Source organism: Salvelinus namaycush, chromosome 28 (genome assembly GCF_016432855.1).
Source record: "Salvelinus namaycush isolate Seneca chromosome 28, SaNama_1.0, whole genome shotgun sequence".
Lineage (NCBI taxonomy): Eukaryota > Metazoa > Chordata > Actinopteri > Salmoniformes > Salmonidae > Salvelinus > Salvelinus namaycush.
Window position 1 is genome coordinate 16,839,169 of NC_052334.1, and position 24,630 is coordinate 16,863,798.

A 24,630-nucleotide genomic window follows, 5' to 3' on the forward strand; every position below is an offset into this window, starting at 1 on the left:
GCCTCCCCTTTCTTTACTCCCACCTTCTTTGACAGGAAACAATTAGCTAAGCACCCCGCCTCTCAATGTCTCTCTCTCTCACACACACACACACACACACACACACACACACACACACACACACACACACACACACACACACACACACACACACACACACACACACACACACACACACACACACACACACACACACACACACAAGGCTGCCGCGGTACTGGAACACAATGGGGCCCATTGTTTTTTATTTATTTATTTTTATGTCACCTTTATTTAACCAGGTAGGCTAGTTGAGAACAAGTTCTCATTTGCAACTGCGACCTGGCCAAGATAAAGCATAGCAGTGTGAACAGACAACAACACAGAGTTACACATGGAGTAAACAATAAACAAGTCAATAACATGGTAGAAAAAAAGAGAATCTATATACAATGTGTGCAAAAGGCATGAGGAGGTAGGCAATAAATCGAATAATTACAATTTAGCAGATTAACACTGGAGTGATAAATCATCAGATGATCATGTGCAAGTAGAGATACTGGTGTGCAAAAGAGCAGAAAAGTAAATAAATAAAAGCAGTATGGGGGTGAGGTAGGTAAATTGGGTGGGCTATATACCGATGGACTATGTACAGCTGCAGCGATCGGTTAGCTGCTCAGATAGCAGATGTTTAAAGTTGTTGAGGGAGATAAAAGTCTCCAACTTCAGAGATTTTTGCAATTCGTTCCAGTCGCAGGCAGCAGAGAACTGGAAGGAAAGGCGGCCAAATGAGGTTTTGGCTTTAGGGATGATCAGTGAGATACACCTGCTGGAGCGCGTGCTACGGGTGGGTGTAGCCATCGTGACCAGTGAACTGAGATAAGGCGGCACTTTACCTAGCATAGCCTTGTAGATGACCTGGAGCCAGTGGGTCTGACGACGAACATGTAGCGAGGGCCAGCCGACTAGGGCATACAGGTCGCAGTGGTGGGTAGTATATGGGGCTTTGGTGACAAAACGGATGGCACTGTGATAAACTGCATCCAGTTTGCTGAGTAGAGTATTGGAAGCTATTTTGTAGATGACATCGCCGAAGTCGAGGATCGGTAGGATAGTCAGTTTTACTAGGGTAAGTTTCGCGGCGTGAGTGAAGGAGGCTTTGTTGCGAAATAGAAAGCCGACTCTAGATTTGATTTTGGATTGTAGATGTTTGATATGAGTCTGGAAGGAGAGTTTGCAGTCTAGCCAGACACCTAGGTACTTATAGATGTCCACATATTCTAGGTCGGAACCGTCCAGGGTGGTGATGCTAGTCGGGCGTGCGGGTGCAGGCAGCGAACGGTTGAAAAGCATGCATTTGGTTTTACTAGCGTTTAAGAGCAGTTGGAGGCCACGGAAGGAGTGTTGTATGGCATTGAAGCTCGTTTGGAGGTTAGATAGCACAGTGTCCAAGGAAGGGCCAGAAGTATACAGAATGGTGTCGTCTGCGTAGAGGTGGATCAGGGAATCGCCCGCAGCAAGAGCAACATCATTGATATATACAGAGAAAAGAGTCGGCCCGAGAATTGAACCCTGTGGTACCCCCATAGAGACTGCCAGAGGACCGGACAACATGCCCTCCGATTTGACACACTGAACTCTGTCTGCAAAGTAGTTGGTGAACCAGGCAAGGCAGTCATTAGAAAAACCGAGGCTACTGAGTCTGCCGATAAGAATATGGTGATTGACAGAGTCGAAAGCCTTGGCCAGGTCGATGAAGACGGCTGCACAGTACTGTCTTTTATCGATGGCGGTTATGATATCGTTTAGTACCTTGAGCGTGGCTGAGGTGCACCCGTGACCGGCTCGGAAACCGGATTGCACAGCGGAGAAGGTACGGTGGGATTCGAGATGGTCAGTGATCTGTTTGTTGACTTGGCTTTCGAAGACCTTAGATAGGCAGGGCAGGATGGATATAGGTCTGTAACAGTTTGGGTCCAGGGTGTCTCCCTGTGGGAGCTGGCAGTGTGTGGCTGTGCTGCCTGTTAGGCGTTTGGCTGCGCCTGGCTGTGTGTGTGTGTGTGAGGGGGTGAGTGGAGGGACAAAAGGAGCCCATGCACAAACCTTTAATCAGCTCAGTTAGGGAGGGAGGGAGGCACTGACCTAACCCTCTCTCTCTCCCTGCCTCCCCCCACCCCCTGCCTCCCTCCCCCTGCCTCCCTCCCTCTCTCCCCTGCCTCTCTCCTCACCTCCCTCCCCCTACCCCCCTACCTCTCTCCCCCTGCCCCCCCCCCTCCCTCTGCCTCCCCCCCCCCCCCACTATCATGCTTCACCATATGAATGTGTGTGATAAAGCGAGTGCGAGAGGCTGCCCCTACTGCCAGTCTCTTACTGGCTCACATTCACACACCACTGGACTGGCAGGGCCAATAGTGATATCGCTTAGCAACTCTCCTCTCTCCCCTTCATCCTCCTCCTCAACCAACATTGTTTCTCCGGCTCCACAATCGGCCATTGACAGATGGCTGTGGTGGCTGTGGCTCACAGTTACATTTGACTCTGCCTTCCAGCCTTCCAAACAGCTTGAGAGAAGTCCCTCATCCCCAGCCTCGAGTCAGACAGATCAGATGGGCAAAATAGAGGGAGATGTGTGTGTGTGAGGGGGGTGAGTGAGACCGGAGGTTGTTGAATGTTATCAGGGGGCCTCAGCTCGGATGGACCACATGGTCCAACAGCTGTAGAGGGGGTCCTGTAGAGGGGGTGGATGGTCGAGCCCCTGGCCCCAAGGCCAGAGAGGTCAACCTAGCTTTAATCACCCCCAAACATTCTAACACTAACTAAACAGTGTGGTAACAGCTAACCTGTCCTGTGCTGATCTAGCAAACATCTTTCTCCCAGCCGTGACCGTCACTACACTAAAAACATTTAAATCACACAGCCCCCAAATGCACTGGGAGGCAGTGGGAAGGAGGGCTGAGGATCTAGAGGGTGTGTGTTGTGTGTGACTGCTGCAAAACAGATCCCCAAACTGGCTGGTTGGTGTGAATGCAAGCGCACAACAAGGTTTCTGTTACGAAAATGTGGCGATGGACAATGTGACTGGGAAGATTTTAATTTACCAGCCATTTGAGGGAGTCTACCCACAATGATCAGAATGACAGAAATCACATTTAGATTATGGTTATACATATTGTCAGAACATGCAACTCATGCAATGAAGCAGCCAATAAAATATAATAAAAATAAAAAAATGCCAAAATTCAATTAGCAGGAAAACACCATTCTAAACCGCGTACCTGATAGCGGTTCCATATGTGACAGAGATGAAAATCTCTACTAGAAACTTAGAAAGAGGGGGAATCTAACGATCCAACAACTAGAATGGGTTGCGAATATGATTACAATCTGCCTTTGGCTTCTGGACAACGAAAGAAAGTTGATATGAAAACCAATAGAACACGAGAGAAATGGTATAGCGGTGGGTCCAATAGGGAAGTAAATGAAATCGAGGATAATTACCCTCTTCAAAAAGAAATGCTGTGTATTGTTTCAAATCACAAGCTCGTAGGCCTAAACTTATTTGGGAATCCCGCAATTTGGGCAGCGTGCGTGGCAATAGGCGTAGCTCATTACTGAGTTGCGGCTGTCAGTGAAAAGCATCTAAAATATGTGTCTTGAGTATAATTTTAAATGTTGAGACAAGAAGGGGAGGGGTGTGTGGTGAAAATGGACTCAAGGCGTCGAAAGCATTCCACAGGGATGCTGGCCCATGTTGACTCCAATGCTTCTCACAGTTGTCAAGTTGGCTGGATGTGCCTTGGGTGGTGGACCATTCTTAACGGGAAACTGTTGACCGTGAAAACCCCAAATGAAACTGTTCCAGTACTTGACAAACCAGTACGCCTGGTACCTACTACCATACTCTGTTCAAAGGCACTTCAATCTTTTGTCTTTCCCATTCACCATATGAATGGCACACACACAATCCATGTCTCAATTGTCTCATGGCTTAAAAATCCTTATTTAACCTGTCTCCTCCCCTTCATCTGCACTGATTGAAGTGGATTTAACATGTGACGTCACTAAGGAATCATAGCTTTCGCCTGGATTCACCGGGTCAGTCTATGTCATGGAAAGAGCAGGCATTTACCGTTCTCAATCTCTGAGGGGAAACGTTGTTTGCAGAGTTGACAACCTGCAACACTTGTAAGAAACAAGTTTTGGTTTAATTCATAACCATCATTTACGAGATTTGTACATTTGTTCATCTTCTTTTGTTTGGAGTGCTCCATGTGAACAATTAGCATGTGTCTGGTTTCTCTGTCCTGGTCGGAAATGTAGAAAATTGTTTAACATCCATTGCGAATGATAATACTGTATATTAAAAACTATAGTTCCTCACAGTAAGCTATTTGAAAAATCTCTCCAACAATCTCCCCCTCGTTAATCACCAATCCTCGTCGTGAAAGAGCAATGGAAGTTATAGGCCTACTGCTGCATTGGTCTATAGGCTATGAGTTCAATGCGCTCATTTCTTTAGCCGCCAATGGATCACGGTGCATCAATGTGTCCATATGGCAGAGGCTGGTGATCTCGCATTAGTTGACTTTTAACTTTGAGATTTTTATCATTTTAATTCACATTTTTTATGATTAACCAGGTGACAATAATTTTAAAAACAAAAACGTTATTATTTAAATGAAACCTTTCTATGAAAATGCGCATATGAAAATCAGAACTGGCACGCAGAACGGTAGAAATGTTACGATAAATTGTAAGCTTCTCAAACTTGAAACTCACGCGCCGCCTATGAAGTCTTTATAAAATAATTGCCTCCACGTTCCCATGGACGGATTTTGCCTTTAGGCTACTTTAGAGTAAGGTAAGACATGAATCATAATATGAAATAAAACATACAGGTTTCAAACTATCAAGTATGTTTTCAAAATGCACACTGCCTCCAGCTCACATTGTAAAGTGGTGGGTGACCCGCTGATAGCCTGTTGCCTGCAGTAGAATGGTGAGAATGGGCGGCGCGCTTCAATTACCAGTTGAGAAATAGAAATAGTAGCTTGACGGTCAAATGTATTTACATTGATTCATTTTGGCCAGCAATAGTTTTATTTATTGGCTTTCATTATTATATATATACATTTTTAAAATCGGCCAAAAGCTGGCAATTGAAGGCTAATTGGAAACTCTGACACACACACTGGTTTGGGAAGTAGCAACGGTGCATTCGGAAAGTATTCAGACCCCTTCACTTTTCCCAAATTTTCTTATGTTACAGCCTTATTCTAAAATGGATTAAATTGTTTTTTCCCCCTCATCAATCTGTGTTTGGACCCCAGGAAGTGTAGCTGTAATGGGGATCCCTAATAAATACAAATACACTATCCCATAATGACAAAGAAAAAACTGTTTCTTAGAAATCTTTGCAAATGTATGTGAATATATATATATATATATATATATATATATATATATATATATATATATATATATATATATAACAACTGAAATATGACAATTACGTAAGTATTCAGACTCTTCACTCAGTACTTTGTTGAAGCACCTTTGGCAACGACTACAGCCTCGAGTCTTCTTGGGTATGACGCTACAAGCGTGGCACACCTGTATGTGGGGAGCTTCTCCCATTATTCCCTGCAGATCCTCTCAAGCTCTTTCAGGTTGAATGGGGAGCGTCGCTGCACAGCTATTTTCAGGTCTCTGTACTTTGCTCCATTCATCTTTCACCCGAACCGAACTTGTCTCCCAGTCTCTGCCGCTGAAAAACATCCCCACAGCATGATGCTGCCAACACCATGCTTCACTGTAGGGATGGTGCCAGGTTTCCTCCAGATGTGACGATTGGCATTCAGCCAAAATAGTTCAATCTTGGTTTCATCAGACCAGAGAATATTGTTTTTTTTGAGGAGTGGCTTCCGAGGCTCTCTCGCTCTCTTTCTTCCTCTCTGGCTGTGTTCGCCCAGCAGCTCCATGATGTGCCATGATTCTTAGCACTGCCTGATGCCAGGTACTGTAGCAGCTTTCTGCCATTTGAGTCCACCATACATTAAGACCAGCAGCAGAAAAAGGGGGCCATTTTCTCCCTTTCAAGCACTGATTTCACAGTCATGGCAAATGAGGGATCAGTGAGTGTAGGAGGCAGATGGACGAGCCCCAGGGCCAAGAGGAGGAACTTAGTGTGGAGGAGAGAGAGAGGTCGGCGGGCACGTGCAGGAGAGAGGTACAAGGTGTCAGTGGACAGAGAGAGTGGTACAGGCTGGATGGTGGAGACAGACAAGACAGACAGACAGACAGACAGACAGACAGACAGACAGACAGACAGACAGACAGACAGACAGACAGACAGACAGACAGACAGACAGGTACAGGGTGGATGGTGGACAGAGAGAGATGTCATGAGCAGATTAGTGGCTGAATTTTTTTCAGTGCATGCATTTACAAAAAGATAGATTTAGAGTTTATTTAGATTTTTTCACAAGGACTTATAAAGGATACTACCCTCCACAACATAACCTTTACTCCAAATCAAAACTCCAAACCTACAACCTGATTTTGGATCAAATTAGATTCTTATTCCCAAGGACTATACAGCAAATACTCGGGCAAACCAATGACCAGCAAAAGTAGTACAACAGAAACATGAAAACACCATCCAACCTGGAACTGAGTGAGTAACGTTTAGCCTGAAGTTACTTTTAAAGCCAAGAAGAAAAACAAAAATAGATTATTGTAATTTATTTGATAAGGACTGAATGCTAAGTTAAGGCTACCAAGCTTGCTAGGACAAAACAGATCCGGATGCAACTTCAATTATCACTGAGGTGTGAAGTAAGGGTGTCAAAGCCCTTGAGCCCAACAATGAGAGTTTCATAGCCTCCCCTACCCAAATGCAGAGGTATTTGAGGCCCCCTTCTTCATAGCTTCCCTCTGTGCAGAGGTCATCACAATACAGTAACCCTTGGATGTAAAAAATGAGAAGGCACAGAAAGATTTAAAAAATAAGCTCCTCATGGACAATCCAGAGAAATGTTTTGCTAATGTCAACCTGAACAAATCTGGAACAGTACAGGGCAACCCTAAACAGTTTCAGATGGACTTCCACAGAATCAAAGAGGGAGCACAGCAGGAGAAGCGCTCTCTTGAGGAAGACTCCCCCACCTCGAGCGAGTCAAACCAGAACTCTTCTTTAAACAGCCCCACAGACGAGCAACCCCAAGCGGAAAGTCAACCTCCCAGCACAGAGCACTACCTCACTGAAATGAAGGATGAATTCACCCAGCTGGAGGTAAGGCAGAACAGCAGAGGTGAAGCTGGAACAGCAGGTGAACACACTCCAGTCAGCACAGAACCAGACAACAGTCCAGCACAACAACACCCCCTCAACCAGACCCGGAGGGGGAGAAAGAAATGTCTGCACTTTGGACTGTGGTGAGACAACTTCAATAGGAGAAAGAGCAGGAGTGGCAGAAGGAGACGATGAGAGCACTAGAGGAGAAGGTGAGCGTGCTGGAGGAGAAGGTGAGAAAGATGACGTGTGACAGAGAACAACCCATTAGACATCTGGCCATCCCCGCCGAGAAGCCAGCAGAACAGCCCACCTCAGATCCTGACCAAAGTCTTAACACCACAGCAGGACAGATAAATGAAGAATCCCAAGCCCAGGGGACCCCCCCCCCTCCCACCCCCACCCACTGAGAACACACAAGCCACAGATTATACTCATTATAGTTTACATACACTTAGGTTGGAGACATTAAAACCCGTTTTTCAACCACTCCAAACATTTCTTGTTAACAAACTATAGTTTTGGCAAGTCGGTTAGGACATCTACTTTGTGCATGACACAAGTCACTTTTCCAACAATTGTTTACAGACAGATTATTTCACTTATAATTCACTGTATCACAATTCCAGTGGGTCAGAAGTAGAGGTTGAACGCTGAGCTGTAGTCAATGAACAGTATTCTTACATAAGTGTGCCTCTTGTCCAGGTGGAAAAGGGCAGTGTGGAGTGTGATTGAGATTGCGTCATCTGTGGATCTGTTGGGGCGGTATGCTAACTGGAGTGGGTCTAGGGTTTTGATGTGGGTCATGACCAGCCTTTCAAAGCACTTCATGGCTACCGGCGTGAGTGCTACGGGGCGGTTGTCATTTAGGCAGGTTACCTTTGCTTTCTTGGGCACAGGGACTATGGTGGTCTGCATGAAACATGTAGGTATTACAGACTCGGTCAGGGAGAGGTTGAAAATGTCAGTGAAGACACCTGCCAGTTGATCCGCGCATGCTGTGAGTACACGTCCTGGTAATCCGTCTGGCCCCGCGGCCTTGTGTTTAAAGGTCTTGCTCACATCGGCTACGGAGAGCGTGATCACAGTCGTCCGGAACAGCAGCTGCTCTCATGTATGCTTTAGTGTTGCTTGCCTCGAAGTGAGCATAAAAAAGGCATTTAGCTTGTCTGATAGGCTCGTGGATGGTGGACAAAGAGAGAGAAAGATACAGGGTGTTCGGTGGACAAAGACAGAGAGAGAGGTATAGAGATACAGGGGTGGAAAGAGAGAGAGGTACAGGGGTGGCGGCAGGCAGGCAGGCAGGCAGGCAGGCAGGCAGGCAGGCAGGCAGGCAGGCAGGCAGGCAGGCAGGCAGGCAGGCAGGCAGGCAGGCAGGCAGGCAGGCAGGCAGGCAGGCAGGCAGGCAGGCAGGCAGGCAGGCAGGCAGGCAGGCAGGCAGGCAGGCAGGCAGGCAGGCAGGCAGGCAGGCAGGCAGGCAGGCAGGCAGGCAGGCAGGCAGGCAGGCAGGCAGGCAGGCAGGCAGGCAGGCAGGCAGGCAGGCAGGCAGGCAGGCAGGCAGGCAGGCAGGCAGGCAGGCAGGCAGGCAGGCAGGCAGGCAGACTCTGGAAGAGAGAAAGACCCTAGTGTTCTTCTACTTTATGATCAGGCTCAATTAGCTGCTCCAGGGTTTGGCTCTGCTGCGCTCCAGGGGGATTGTGAGGGAACTGACCTACGTCACTCCCTCTCCACACGCTCCAGTTTGCTGCTGTAACTGTTGACTGACTCCAGCAGTTTGACCTGATTTTACAGTTCTCTCTAGGCAAGAACTACCTGAAATAAGTCCACTTACAGAGAACAATACATTTAATAAATAGGGATTCAATATGTAATTCTATCAATACTTTATCGGTAAACTGTACAATAGCTTCCCAAGAACTAAAACAGCAGAACATAGGAAATAACCCATCATCCTTAGAGGAAGACAGGAAATTGTTTCTTCCAGTGGATTTCACTAATAATGCATTACAATTATAATAATCAATAATGCTGTTTGTTCACATTGTTCTGTGTACAATTACGAGCTGTCGGAGGTGCTCTATCAACAGGTAACCACACACACACACACACACACACACACACACACACACACACACACACACACACACACACACACACACACACACACACACACACACACACACACACACACACACACACACACACACACACACACACACACACACACACACACACACACACACGGCTGTGCTCTGCTGCGCTATCAATAGGTAACTAGGTACTGCTCAGTGTTCCAGTGTTGCTGGTCCTCTGGGACAGCTCAGTTCATTCTGCTGCAGCGCTTGCTAAAAGCCCCTGAGTCGAAGGCATTTAGAGAACAGCTTCCTTAAAGGAGAAGTTAACTATTTTACAACTTGATGTTAGATGGTTCCTCACCCTGAAAATAGTCTATAGGCCAGGAAAAACTTATACATGGTAACTTCAGCTAACTTTAGCCACCGCTAGCTAAACATCTATGGAACTGATGGAGGCATTTAAGTAACATCAAACTAAATATGGAGCTGATTTCAGAGGATTTGGACATTTTTATTAAACATGCTCTCATGTCCCCATCACTTCCATAGATTTTTAGCTGGCGGTGGATAAAGTTAGCTGAAGTTAGGTACCGCTCAGTGTCGATAAAAGACAATACTGTGCAGCCGTATTCATTGACCTGGCCAAGGCTTTCGACTCTGTCAATCACCACATTCTTATCGGCAGACTCAACAGCCTTGATTTCTCAAATGACTGCCTCGCCTGGTTCGCCAACTACTTCTCAGATAGAGTTCAGTGTGTCAAATCGGAGGGCCTGTTTTCCAGACCTCTGGCAGTCTCTATGGGGGTGCCACAGGGTTCAATTCTCGGGCCGACTCTTTTCTCTATATACATCAATGATGTCGCTCTCGCTGCTGGTGATTCTCTGATCCACCTCTACGCAGACGACACCATTCTGTATACTTCTGGCCCTTCTTTGGACACTGTGTTAACAAACCCCCAGACGAGCTTCAATGCCATACAACACTCCGTCCATGTCCTCCAACTGCTCTTAAATGCAAGCAAAACTAAATGCATGCTCTTCAACCGATTGCTGCCCGCACCCGCCCGCCTGTCAAGCATCACTACTCTGGACGTTTCTGACTTAGGTATTTGTAGTTGCCCACATATTCTAGGTGTCTGGTTAGACTGTAAACTCTCCTTCCAGACTCACATTAAGCATCTCAAATCCAAAATTAAATCTAGAATCGGCTTCCTATTTCGCAACAAAGCATCCTTCACTCATGCTGCCAAACATACCCTCGTAAAACTGATCAACATACCGATCCTTGACTTCGGCGATGCCATTTACAAAATAGCCTCCAACACTCTACTCAGCAAATTGGATGCAGTCTAACACAGTGCCATCCGTTTTGTCACCAAAGCCCCATATACTACCCACCACTGCGACCTGTGTGCTCTCGTTGGCTGGCCCGCGCTTCATATTCGTCGCCATACCCATTGGCTCCAGGTCATCTACAAGTCTTTGCTAGGTAAAGCCCCGCCTTAACTCAGCTCACTGGTCACCATAGCAACACCCACCCCGTAGCACGCGCTCCAGCAGGTATATTTCATTGGTCACCCCCAAAGCAAATTCCTCCTTTGGCCGCCTTTCCTTACAGTTCTCTGCTGCCAATGACTGGAATAAATTGCAAAAATCACTGAAGCTGGAGACTTATATCTCCCTCACTAACTTTAAGCATCAGCTGTCAGAGCAGCTTACCAATCATTGCACCTGTACATAGCCCATCTGTAAATAGCCCACCCAACAACCTCATCCCTAGTTATTTATTTTTTTGCACTCCAGTATTTTTGCACCCCATTATTTTTGCACCCCAGTATCTCTACTTGAACATTCATCTTCATCACATCTATCACTCCAGTGTTTAATTGCTAAATTGTAATTATTTAGCCACTATGGACTATTTATTGCCTTACCTCACTAATCTTACTACATTTGCACATACTGTATATAGACTTTTCTATTGTGTTATCGACTGTACGTTTGTTTATCTATGTGTAACTCTGTGTGGTTTGTGTCGCACTGCTTTGCTCTATCTTGGCCAGGTCTACCTGGTTAAATAAAGGTTAAATATTTTTTGTTTAGAAAAATCTAAATTTGTAATGCTGTTTAAAGAGAACTGAACCATGAATGACAGTTTCTCCCGTAGACTGTATTCAGGGTGACGAACCATCTAACGCCAAGTTGTAAAATAGTGATCCTCTCCTTTAACGCGCACCCATGCATGGCTTAAAGCATTTCTATGAATCATTCCTTAAAGAGACTTCAATTAGCTGCCAGCTGGAAGACTAGACAAGACTTCTCTATTTCTGAAGTAAAAGAAAAGAGAAGAGAAGGAAAAGAAACAAACAAACAAAAGGAGAGGGGGATGGAGACGGAGAGGCAGATAGAGAAAGATGGAGTCTGGAAAGACATCAGTCGATATTGACAGATTACTGTAATTCTGGCTGTCAGGCCCATCGACCGGTGCAGCTCACGCCAATCAATAGCTCAGTCCAGTATCGAACCACGCTGTGCTCCACGCTGTGCGCATGCACGCACACACACACGAGATTGGACATGGCAGATGAGAATCGCTTTTCACCCCCCTATATTTTGCTTTGTTTCGAGCATTATTATATATATATTTTTAAACAGGGGTTAGAGGGTTGATAGAGTATTTAGAGGTGGGGATTTGGAGCATGTGAGCTTGAGTGGTCGCCAGAGTCTCACTTTCCAGGAAGATATAAAATAATAATGACTGAAATGGGGAGAAAAGCATAGGTGAAATTACAAATCATTAGGTAGAAGAAAACTGGACTAGAGGGAAAAGTGGTGCTTTTGTACAGATTTGATTTCTACATGGCATAGAAACTGATGGATGGTTTTACTGACTACTGACTCCAGGCATAAAATACTGAATCATTAACATTCATATTAACATTATGTTAATTTTGTAACATCGTTACAAACGGCATTACTATCATTGGACAATATTGAAACAATTTGGCAAAAATAAAGCTACTTACTCCCCCCCAACATGAGTTTACTATTCAAAATGATCAACATTAGTGCTAGACAGAGTTCAAAAGCCATGCTATTGGCGATGGTGTGAGTCACCCAAGTGGGGCGAGAGATTAATCACTACTGAAGCAAATCGCTCTGAATCACTGTGAGGAGACGATGGGCAATGATCGCCGTTTCTCTGCTGGAGAAAAATGCGGTCACCTCTTTGCACCGAGCAGAATGTGATGCTCTACATGTTGAGAAAATGAGCACGGGACGGGATGAGACATCGATAATCATCGAGCGAGAAGGACGCCGTTCTACCATTATGCCTTGTGAGCCTGCAGTGCAGTGAGGAGCTGGTCTGTGTGGCAATCTATCGCACTCCTCAGAACAGACAGGACAGGAGCAAGTCAACACGACGGGAGCTATAGCCGGATTAATTCTTCATGCCTTCCACAGCAAGGTGACACACACACACACACACACACACACACACACACACACACACACACACACACACACACACACACACACACACACACACACACACACACACACACACACACACACACACACACACACACACACACACACACACACACACACTCTTTAATACACTTCTACTGATCTCCCTTGCTAGTGCAAAATAACAATTAACGTGACAGCCATGGCCATAGGTGAGGAGAGGCATAACAGATCAGTTAGCGAGTGTGTTGTGGCTTTATCTACCCCCCTACAGGCAGGGTGCTGGACAGGGCTGTGGTTTGGAGAGTGCTGCCAGGCCATGGCAGGGAGATGGACAGATGGAGAAGGATACAAGTTCTGGTAAAGGGGGATGAGGGATTTAAGAGCCCTGCTGGCGTTGAGAGCCGTGGCCCGGACCATGGTGGGAAGGATCTTCTCATTCACTATGGCTCCATCGAACAGGGGCCCGAAAAACGGTACCTAGAGGGAGAGAGGGGGGTAGAGTGAGGGAGAGAAGGGGAAGAAGAGAAAGAGGGGGGAGGGAGGAGAGAGAAAACAACTCTGTAAGTTACTATTGATTAGATAAAGCCATAACAATAAGAAACTTTATAAAACTATAACAAGTGGTTTTCCTCTATCAGATCCCAGGGAATGCAATGTTCAATGCAACATTAGTTCATTTGATAAAATAACAAAAACATTATTGTTTCAGTGCCATAATTGACTTTCATAAAAGCCAGACCTCTTTTCTGTCCTTATCTGGCCATCTTTCCACATTTCCCCAGACTCTGAAGGGACAGACCCATCTTCTAGCCATATCCATACCGCAATTTAATTCTAAGAATCCTGTTGATCCGATTAGGCCGGACATAACTGAGCAGGAAGCAGGAGTACCACGAGACATTTGTTTTGATTTGGTTTATTTATATATTAAAATATAACACTGCAGCAGGGATAGCTGTGATATTGTCAATTGTAATTTTTCAAAACACAGAAATGTGTCTTTTTAGCTTTTAATAAACTCACAAAAATATCTAGAGGGATTGGAAGCCAGGGTCAGCCACGGTGCGGTGCCCCTATTGCAGTTTAGGAGTTAGGCCTAAGTGCCTTGCTCAAGGCAACAATGGCAGGAAATGGAATCTAGGATACCTTAACGTCAACGTGATGATTAAAACCGATGTAAAACTGTATTTTTTTGTGTGAACCCACCTCTGGCTTCTTGAGGATCTGGATGCTGTACATGTGGTTCTTCATGGGGTAGATGATGATGAGGACGTCTCCAAACTCCGTAGGGATGATGCCTCTCCTGTAGTCCCGCGAGTGCTCAGACCACACAATGTGCACCTCGTCATTCCCAAGATGCCTTAGCTAGAGGGACAGAGGTGAGGGAGAAGCATATTTTAAAAAGCATATTTTCTGTGTTGGAATGGTGTTGGCGTATGCCACAACAGAATGGTGTGGGCGTGGCCATTAAAAGTATGGAAGCAGACCGGTGATTGGCCAGCTCATCCTCCTCTACACCGCTGATTGGCCAGCTCATCCTCCTCAGGGAGATGACATGTTCTATGAGGAAATAGCAAACATTTCCGAAACTGTCTATTTGAGATACAAGTTTGAGGTGGGGTTTTTGACGTGTTTTTTCTCCAATTTATGCTTTGGCCACAAATAATCTACATGACCAAAAGTATGTGGACAGCTGCTCGTTGAACACCTCATTCCAAAATCATGGGCATTAATATGGAGTTGGTCGCCCCCTTTGCTGCTATAACAGCCTCCACTCTTCCGGGAAGGCTTTCCACTAGATGTTGGAACATTGCTGCAGGGACTTGCTTCCATTCAGTCACAAGCGCATTAGTGAGGTCGGGCACTGACGTTAGGCGATTAGGCCTGGCTCGCAGTCGGCATTCCAATTCATCCCAAAGGTGTTCGATGGGGTTGAGGTCAGGGCTCTGTGCAGGCCAGTCAAGTTCTTCCACACCGATCTCAGCAAACCATTTCTGTATGGACCTGACTTTGTCCACGGGCCGTTGTTGCTCCTAGACGTTTCCACTTCAAAATAACAGCACTTACAGTTGACCGGGGCAGCTCTAGCAGGGCAGAAATTTGATGAACTGACTTGTTGGAAAAGTGGCATCCTATGACAGTGCCACGTTAAAAGTCACTGAGCTCTTCAGTAAAGCCATTCTACTGCCAGTGTTTGTCTATGGAGATTGCATGGTTGTGTGCTCGATTTTATACACCTGTCAGCAACGGATGTGACTGAAATAGCTGAATCCACTCATTTGAAGGGGTGTCCTCATACTTTTGTATATATAGTGTATGTAGCCAAGTGGTAAAAGCACATAACTGTATTCATTTATAGCCACTAGATGACAGTGTCCCTTTAAGAGAACAGTAAATAATGACGAGTCAACAACTTTATTTGGATATGAGTAACAGAATATGAACTTTTAAAAAGTGAGATATTCATTGGGCAGTTACTTTAAGTGAGAGCCTTGAGCTTGGTGTCCTTGATGGAAATTCACTGTCAAAACTAAGGCTGTCTGGGGCGGATTCTCATTCTCTCAGGGCCTGTATTAAAAAAAAGTCTCAGAGTAGGAGTGCTGATCTAGGATCAGTTCTCCCCATCCATATAATCTGTGTCATTGTGATCTTATACCAGAACTTATACCAAAACTGATCCTATACTGATCCTATACCAGAACTACTACTCTGAGACTCTTTGTGAATACACTGTCCCAGGACTTCTCCATTCATCCAGGACCATCTAACACTGTCACTGTGTCCTGTGTGGGCCAGGTAGCACGAGTTGGCTGTCTAGGACTACTCCATCCAGGGCCATCCAGCACCGTGTCATTAACCTTGAAGAGTAACAGGCGAGAGGAGCCGCCACCGCCACACGCCGCCTCAGACCACAGCACTCATCCATCTTCTCACACTCACTCCATCTTTCTAATGTTCTCTCCATCTTCACATGTTCACTCAATCACTCCGAGGGCCACAGAGAGCCAGGCTGTCACAGGCAGTCCCACAAAGGCCACGTCACACTGTCCTGGCCTGGGTCGTGTTCATTAGGTGCAAAACTGAAGAAAACTTTCTCAAAACAGGAGGGACTACCTGGACTTTTCCCGTTGTGTGCCCTAGTGAACATGAACCTTGCCTGTATAGAGAATTCCATTTGGTAAATCGCTCTGCGCATGCATACTCAGGCTGACTGGCTCTCGTTCAGGCAAATGAGAAATAAGTGCACTCAAGCTATCCGGAAGGCCCAAGTTAGTTACTTTGAGGAGCAGTTCTCTCTCTGCGGGTCTAAGCCCAGGAAGTTCGGGAAAATGGTTAAAGACCTGGAGAATAAACTCTCCTCATAGCTCCTCATGTCCCTTAATGTTGATGATGTGGTTGTTACTGACAAGGAGCACATGGCTGAGCTCTTTAATCACCACTTCATTAAGTCAGGATTCCTATTTGACTCAGCCATGCCTCCTTGCCCGTCCAACATTTCCTCATCTCCCACCCCTTCTAATGCGACTATCCCCGATGCTCCTCCCTCTTTTCCCATGTCCCGCTACAAAGTTTCTCCCTGCAGGCGGTCACTGAGACCGAGGTACTAAAGGAGATCCTTAAACTTGACCCCCAAAAAACATCTGGTTCAGATGGTTTAGACCCTTTCTTCTTTAAGGTTGCTGCCCCTATCATCGCCAAGCCTATCTCCAACCTTTTTAACTTGTCTCTCCTCTCTGGGGAGGTTCCTATTGCTTGGAAGGCAGTCACAGTGCGTATTTTATTTAAAGGGGGAGATCAAACTGATCCTAACTGTTATAGGCCCATTCCTATTTTGCCGTTTATCAAAAGTGTTGGAAAAACGTATCAATAATCAACGGACTGGCTTTCTTGATGTCTATAGTATTCTCTTGGGTATGCAATCTGGTTTCCGCTCAGGTTTTGGATGTGTCACTGCAAACTTAAAGGTCCTAAATGATGTCACCATTGCCCTTGATTCTAAGCAATGTTGTGCTGCTATTCTTTTCAGTTCGCTGCAGCTAGCAACTGGAACGAGCTGCAAAAAACCCCTCAATTTCCATCTCTTCATTCAAAGACTCGATCATGGACACTTTTACTGACAGTTGTGGCTGCTTCGTGTGATATATTGTTGTCTCTAACTTCTTGCCCTTTGTGCTGTAGTCTGTGCCCAATAATGTTTGTACCATGTTTTGCGCTGCTACCATGTTGTGCTGCTGCCATGTTGTGTTGCTACCATGCTGTGTTGTCATGTGATGCTGCTTTGCTATGTTGTCGTCTTAGGCCTCTCTTTATGTAGTGTTGTGTGTTTTGTCCTATATTTTTTTATCCCAGCCCCCGTGCCCGCAGGAGGCCTTTTGCCTTCTGGTAGGCCGCATTGTAAATAAGAATTTGTTCTTAACTGACTTGCCTAGTTAAGGTTAAATAAAAAAATAGCACCTCATTCTCATCCTCCGCTCTCAACCAATAGGAAACTATTATTCTTTCCTCCCAGCCAGTCACAAAATCTAATCCTCATCCATTGCCGAGCAGATAGTGGCTAGCTGCTGCTTGAGCCATCTTTCCTTTAACATTTCACATCAGCAGCCCTCATTCATAAATCCTTGGTCCATAAGACCCAGAGGGTGTGTACGTATTCTCAGCCTTCAACCTTCAGTACGCCTGTCACTGTCTGTTACGAGGTGGGCTGAGGGGAGATGGGGAAAACAACAAACAAATAAATATGCAGAGTGTGTGTGTTTGAGTGTGACTATGTGTGTGCGCGTGCTTCCCTATGTGTGCGTGCCTGCTGGCTGAGCTGACACGCTTTAGTGTCTGGTTAACATGCTTTAGTGTCTATCTGCAGATCGCTCTGTTGGATAGCGTCTCCTCCAGCCTCTCCAAATCCAATCAGCTGCTGAGGAGTCATGGTAGGAGTTTAACCAGGGGGACAGCGACGGCCAGATCTAATTTGGCTACATTATGGCCATGTGCAGCACGGCCGGGTGAGGGGGGAGCGGGTGCAACGCTCCAGGTGACGAGTCCCAAATGGCACCCTGTTCTCTATATAGTGCACTACTGAGCTCTGGTCAAAGGTAGTGCACTATATAGGGAATAGGGTGTAATTTGGGATGAACAAGGGGGTTTGGGGGGGGGGGGCACAAACATCACTTTGTTGCTATACATACACACCTAAATTGGAGCAATGAGTTATGAGCAGAGTGGTGAGCGCAGATGCAGAACATGAAGACAGAAAGGCCTTTCGGTGGGCTGGAGGGCTGGATGAGTGATTTCAGACATGAGATAGGAGACGGTTATGTGAAATACGGTGGTTAGAATTTTTTCCCCATCTTACACTCATATCAAGATGGCGCCGACAGAGATAGTCGCCTCACTTCAAATCCTTATGAAACTATGCAGTATTTAAAAAAAAAAATGTATTATTTCTTACATGATTTCCCCAGGAAATCTTAAGTCTAATTACATACAGCCGGGAAGAACTATTGGATATAAGAGCGACGTCAACTTACCAACATTATGACCAGGAATACGACTTTCCCGATGCGGATCCTCTGTTCGGACCACCACCCAGGACAATGGATCTAATTCCCAAAAGCCGACCCAAGACAACGGCGCCGCAGAAGGGGCAGACAGAGCGGTCTTCTGGTCAGGCTCCGTAGACGTGCACATCGCCCACCGCTCCCGAGTATGCTACTCTCCAATGTCCAGTCTCTTGACAACAAGGTAGACGAAATTCGAGCAAGGGTTGCCTTCCAGAGAGACATCAGAGATCGTAACATTCTCTGTTTCACGGAAACATGGCTCACTCGGGATATGATATCACGGGCTTCTCCATGCATCACACCAACGGAGATAAACATCTCTCTGGGAATAGGAAGGGCGGGGGTGTATGCTTCATGATTAACGACTCATGGTGTAATCATAACAACATACAGTAACTCAAATCCTTCTGCTCACCCGACCTAGAATTCCTCACAATCAAATGCTGGCCATATTACCTTCCAAGAGAATTCTCGTCAGTTATCGTCAAAGCTGTGTACATTCCTCCTCAAGCAGACACCAAGCGGGCCCTAAAGGAACTTCACTGGACTCTATGTAAACTGGAAACCATATATCCTGAGGCTGCATTTATTGTAGCTGGAGATTTTAACAAAGCAAATTTGAGAAAACAAGGCTACCTAAATTCTATCAGCATTTTGATTGCACTACGCGCGGGGGTAATACACTCGACCACTGCTACTCTAACTTCCTCGATGCATACAAAGCCCTCCCCTGCCCTCCCTTCGGCAAATCCGACCACGACACTATCTTGCTCCTACCATCTTATAGGCAGAAACTCAAACAGGATGTACCAGTGACTGGTCTGACCAATCGGAATCCACGCTTCAAGATTGTTTTGATCACAAGGACTGGGATATGTTCCAGTCAGCCTCAGGGAATAACATCGACCTATACGCTGATTCGGTGAGTGAATTTATAAGGAAGTGCATTGGAGATGTTGTACCCACTGTGACTATTAAAACCTACCCTAACCAGAAACCGTGGATGGATGGCGGCATTCGCGCAAAACTGAAAGCGTAAACCACCGCATTTAACCATGGAAAGAGGTCTGAGAATATGGCTGAATATAAACAGTGTAGTTATTCCCGCGGCAAGGCAATCAAACAAGTGAAATGCCGGTACAAGGACAAAGTGGAGTCACAATTCAACGGCTCAGACACGAGACGTATATGGCAGGGTCTACAGGAAATCACGCTACAAAAAGAAAACCAGCCATGTCACGGACACCGACGTCACGCTTCCAGAAAAACTAAAAACACCAGCTTTGCCCGCTTTGAGGATAATACAGTGCGACCGTCGCGGCCCGCTAACAAGAACTGTGCCCCCTTCTCCGTGGCCGACGTGAGTAAAACATTTAAACGTGTTAACCCTCGCAAGGCTGTGGACCCAGACGGCATCCCTAGCTGTGTCCTCAGAGCATGCGCAGACCAGCTGGCTGGTGTGTTTACAGACATATTCAATCGTTCCCCAACCCAGTCTGCTGTCCCCACATGCTTCAAGATGGCCACCATTGTTCCTGTACCCAAGAAGGCATAGATAACGGAACTAAATGACTACCGCCCGTAGCACTCACTTCTGTCATAGTCAAGGATCATATCACCTCACCGGCCACCCTAGACCCACTTCAGTTTGCATACTGCCTAACCGGTCCACAGACGATGCAATCGCCATCACACTGCACACTGCCCTATCCCATCTGGACAAGATGAATACCTATGTAAGAATGCTGTTCATTGACTACAGCTCAGCATTCAACACCATAGTACCCTCCAAGCTAATCATCAAGCTGGAGGCCCTGGGCCTCAACCCCGCCCTGTGCAACTGGGTCCTGGACTTTGACGGGCCGCACTCAGGTGGTGAAGGTAGGAAACAACATTTCCACCTCACTGACCCTCAACACTGGAGCCCCACAAGGGTGCGTGCTCAGCAGCCTTCTGTACTCCTTGTTCACCCACGACTGCGTCGCCATGCATGCCTAACAGCTCAATCATCAAGTTTGCAGACGACACAACAGTAGTGGGCTTGATTACCAACAACGACGAGACAGCCTACAGGGAGGAGGTGAGGGCACTTGGAGTGTGGTGTCAGGAAAACAAACTCTTTCTCAAAAAGTCAACAAAACAAAGGAGATGATCGTGGACTTCAGGAAACAGCAGAGGGAGCACCCTCCTATCCACATTTAAGGGACAGCAGTGGAGAAAGTGAAAAGTTTGCGTACATATCAAGGACAAACTGATATGGTCCACCCACACAAACAGTGTGGTGAAGAAAGCGCAACAGTGCCTCTTCAACCTCAGGAAGCAGAAGAAATGTGACTTTTCACCCCAAACCCTGACTAACTTTTACAGATGCACAATTGAGAGCATCCTGTCGGGCTGTATCACAGCCTGGTACGGCAACTTCACCACCCTCAACCGCAAGGCTCTCCAGAGGGTGGCGCAGTCTGCACAACGCATCACCGGGGGCAAATTACCTGCCCTCCATGACACCTATAGCACCCGATGTCACAGGAAAGGTGCTTCTACACCTGCATTGCTTGCTGTTTGGGGTTTTAGGCTGGATTTCTGTACAGCACTTTGTAACATCAGCTGATGTAAGAAGGGCTTTATAAATACAGTGGGGAGAACAAGTATTTGATAACCTGCAAAATCGGCAGTGTTTCCTACTTACAAAGCATGTAGAGGTCTGTAATTTTTTATCATAGGTACACTTCAACTGTGAGAGACGGCATCTAAAACAAAAATCCAGAAAATCACATTGTATAATTTTTAAGTAATTAATTAGCATTTTATTGCATGACATAAGTATTTGATCACCTACCAACCAGTAAGAATTCCAGCTCTCACAGACCTGTTAGTTTTTCTTTAAGAAGCCCTCCTGTTCTCCACTCATTACCTGTATTAACTGCACCTGTTTGAACTCGTTACCTGTATAAAAGACAACTGTCCACACACTCAATCAAACAAACTCCAACCTCTCCACAATGGCCAAGACCAGAGAGCTGTGTAAGGACATCAGGGATAACATTGTAGACCTGCACAAGGCTGGGATGGGCCACAGGACAATAGGCAAGCAGCTTGGTGAGAAGGCAACAACTGTTGGCGCAATTATTAGAAAATGGAAGAAGTTCAAGATGACGGTCAATCACCCTCGGTCTGGGGCTCCATGCAAGATCTCACCTCGTGGGGCATCAATGATCATGAGGAAGGTGAGGGATCAGCCCAGAACTACACGACAGCACCTGGTCAATGACCTGAAGAGAGCTGTGACCACAGTCTCAAAGAAAACCATTAGTAACACACTACGCTGTCATGGATTAAAATCCTGCAGTGCACGCAAGGTCCCCCTGCTCAAGCCAGCGCATGTCCAGGCCCGTCTGAAGTTTGCCAATGACCATCTGGATGATCCAGAGGAGGAATGGGAGAAGGTCATGTGGTCTGATGAGACAAAAATAGAGCTTTTTGGTCTAAACTCCACTCGCCGTGTTTGGAGGAAGAAGGATGAGTACAACCCCAAGAACACCATCCCAACCGTGAAGCATGGAGGTGGAAACATCATTCTTTGGGATGCTTTTCTGCAAAGGGGACAGGACGACTGCACCGTATTGAGGGGAGGATGGATGGGGCCATGTATCGCGAGATCTTGGCCAACAACCTCCTTCCCTCAGTAAGAGCATTGAAGATGGGTTGTGGCTGGGTCTTCCAGCATGACAACGACCCGAAACACACAGCCAGGGCAACTAAGGAGTGGCTCCGTAAGAAGCATCTCAAGGTCCTGGAGTGGCCTAGCCAGTCTCCAGACCTGAACCCAATAGAAAATCTTTGGAGGGAGCTGAAAGTCCGTATTGCCCAGCGACAGCCCCGAAACCTGAAGGATCTGGAGAAGGTCTGTATGGAGGAGTGGGCCAAAATCCCTGCTGCAGTGTGTGCAAACCTGGTCAAGAACTACAGGAAACGTATGATCTCTGTAATTGCAAACAAAGGTTTCTGTACCAAATATTAAGTTCTGCTTTTCTGATGTATCAAATATTTATGTCATGCAATAAAATGCAAATTAATTACTTAAAAATCATACAATGTGATTTTCTGGATTTTTGTTTTAGATTCCGTCTCTCACAGTTGAAGTGTACCTATGATAAAAATTACAGACCTCTACATGCTTTGTAAGTAGGAAAACCTGCAAAATTGGCAGTGTATCAAATACTTGTTCTCCCCACTGTACATTTGATTGATCTTTTTTGCTTTCAATCAATCAAAGACAACAACCACCCCAGCCACTGCCTGTTCACACCGCTACCATCCAGAAGGCGAGGTCAGTACAGGTGCATCAAAGCTGGGACCGAGAGACTGAAGACCAGCTTCTATCTCAAGGCCACCAGACTGCTAACCAGCAATCACTAACCCAGAGGCTGCTGCCTACATGGAGAGCCAATCACTGGCCACTTTAACAAATGGATCATGAGGCATTTAAATAATGACACTTTAAATAATGCCACTTTAATAATGTTTACATACCTTACATTACTCATATCATACGTATATACTGTATTTTATACCATCTATTACACCTTGCCTATGCCGCTCGGCCATCGCTCATCCATATATTTATATGTACATATTCTTATTCACCCTTTAGATGTGTGTATTATGTAGTTGTTGGGGAACTGTTAGATTACTTGTTAGATATTACTGCACTGTCGGGAACAGAAGCACAAGCATTTCGCTATACTCGCATTAACATCTGCTAACCATGTGTATGTGACAAATAAAATGTGATATCTTAGAGGTTATCTGATGGATTGGATGCCTGTTAGTTCACATTATCAGCAGTGTGAGTGAGTAACCACAAGCAAGCTATCAGTGGCGTTTCAGCTCTTGTTATTAAACTCATCAAATCAGACTGCGATAAAAGACACCCCTCCTCCTCTCTCTAGCCTTCTCACCCAAGCCACTGCAGAACAAGGGGAAGAAAATTAAAACTCACAGCTAATGATCTGTCTGATTATTACTGGTCATTAGACACCACAATGTTTCTCTGGTACATTTACATTTTTATCATTTAGCAGGTGCTCTTATCCAGAGCGACTTACAGTTAATGCATTCATCTTAAGATAGCTAGGTGGGTCCATAGAGATCCTGGGTGAGACAACTACATATCACAATACCCTCCTCTACTACACTACCGTTACAACGAAATGACTACTGCGGCCATTGGCCTACTAAGAAACTGTGTGTGTGTATTATTGGCCATCACACATGCACAACCAGCCACTTCAATATTCCCCTCCTGTCTGTATGCGTTCATTAATGAGTATGTTATTAGTATTAGCAGCACCTTGGCATCCGGTCAGGGCTGTGTGTGTGTGTGTGTGTGTGTGTGTGTGTGTGTGTGTGTGTGTGTGTGTGTATGTGTATCGCCCCTGTTGAAGACGTATGCCAGGGGAAGTGAGGGGACAGCTCTAATGATACTTCATTGTTCATTCTGCATCGCCGCGGCGATCTATAGCTACAGGCCCTCTGTATCATCGGCCACCCCGGCCTCACAGCCAAACTCATTACAGCTAATGCCCTCTGTTCTCTAATTACATTTCTGCCTGCTGAAAAATAATACCAAGACAGACGGATATTTGTAGAAGAGGAGAAAAACAAGGGAGAGGTGATGTCTATTTTAGGTTAAGAGTGACAGAGAGAGGTAGGGTGAAAGAGAGAGAGAGAGATGCTAGCATGTTCCAAAGGGAAAGAGAGAGAGATGCTAGCATGTTCAAAAGGGAAAGAGAGAGAGATGCTAGCATGTTCAAAAGGAAAAAAGTACAGAGGCAGAATGAGGTGAGAGAGATAAAGAAGAGATAGAAGGAGAAAGGGCTTCATGAGAGAGAGGAATAAAGGGAACCATTTAAGGTGATAATATATTTTCTCCCTCATTGCCACTGTAGCTGGAAGGAGATGGAAGTTCCTCTCGTCTTCTGTAGCAACCCATTGCCCCTGTAGCTGGAGGGAGATGGAAGTTCCTCTCGTCTTCTGTAGCAACCCATTGCCCCTGTAGCTGGAGGGAGATGGAAGTTCCTCTCGTCTTCTGTAGCAACCCATTGCCCCTGTAGCTGGAGGGAGATGGAAGTTCCTCTCGTCTTCTGTAGCAACCCATTGCCCCTGTAGCTGGAAGGAGATGGAAGTTCCTCTCGTCTTCTGTAGCAACCCATTGCCCCTGTAGCTGGAGGGAGATGGAAGTTCCT

General features: G+C 46.0%; 1 protein-coding gene across 1 annotated transcript in view; it reads right to left on the bottom strand.

Moving 5' to 3' along the window:
• Window positions 1-24,630, bottom strand: part of LOC120023785 (ral GTPase-activating protein subunit alpha-1-like) — a 117,118-nt gene that overhangs the window by 14,330 nt on the left and 78,158 nt on the right. Inside the window, exons 38-39 of the mRNA XM_038967886.1 lie at window positions 14,031-14,189; window positions 13,174-13,301 (exon numbers count right to left, since the gene is read on the bottom strand). Of these exons, the coding sequence (XP_038823814.1) occupies window positions 13,174-13,301; window positions 14,031-14,189 (287 nt within the window). The remainder of the gene's footprint in view (window positions 1-13,173; window positions 13,302-14,030; window positions 14,190-24,630) is intronic.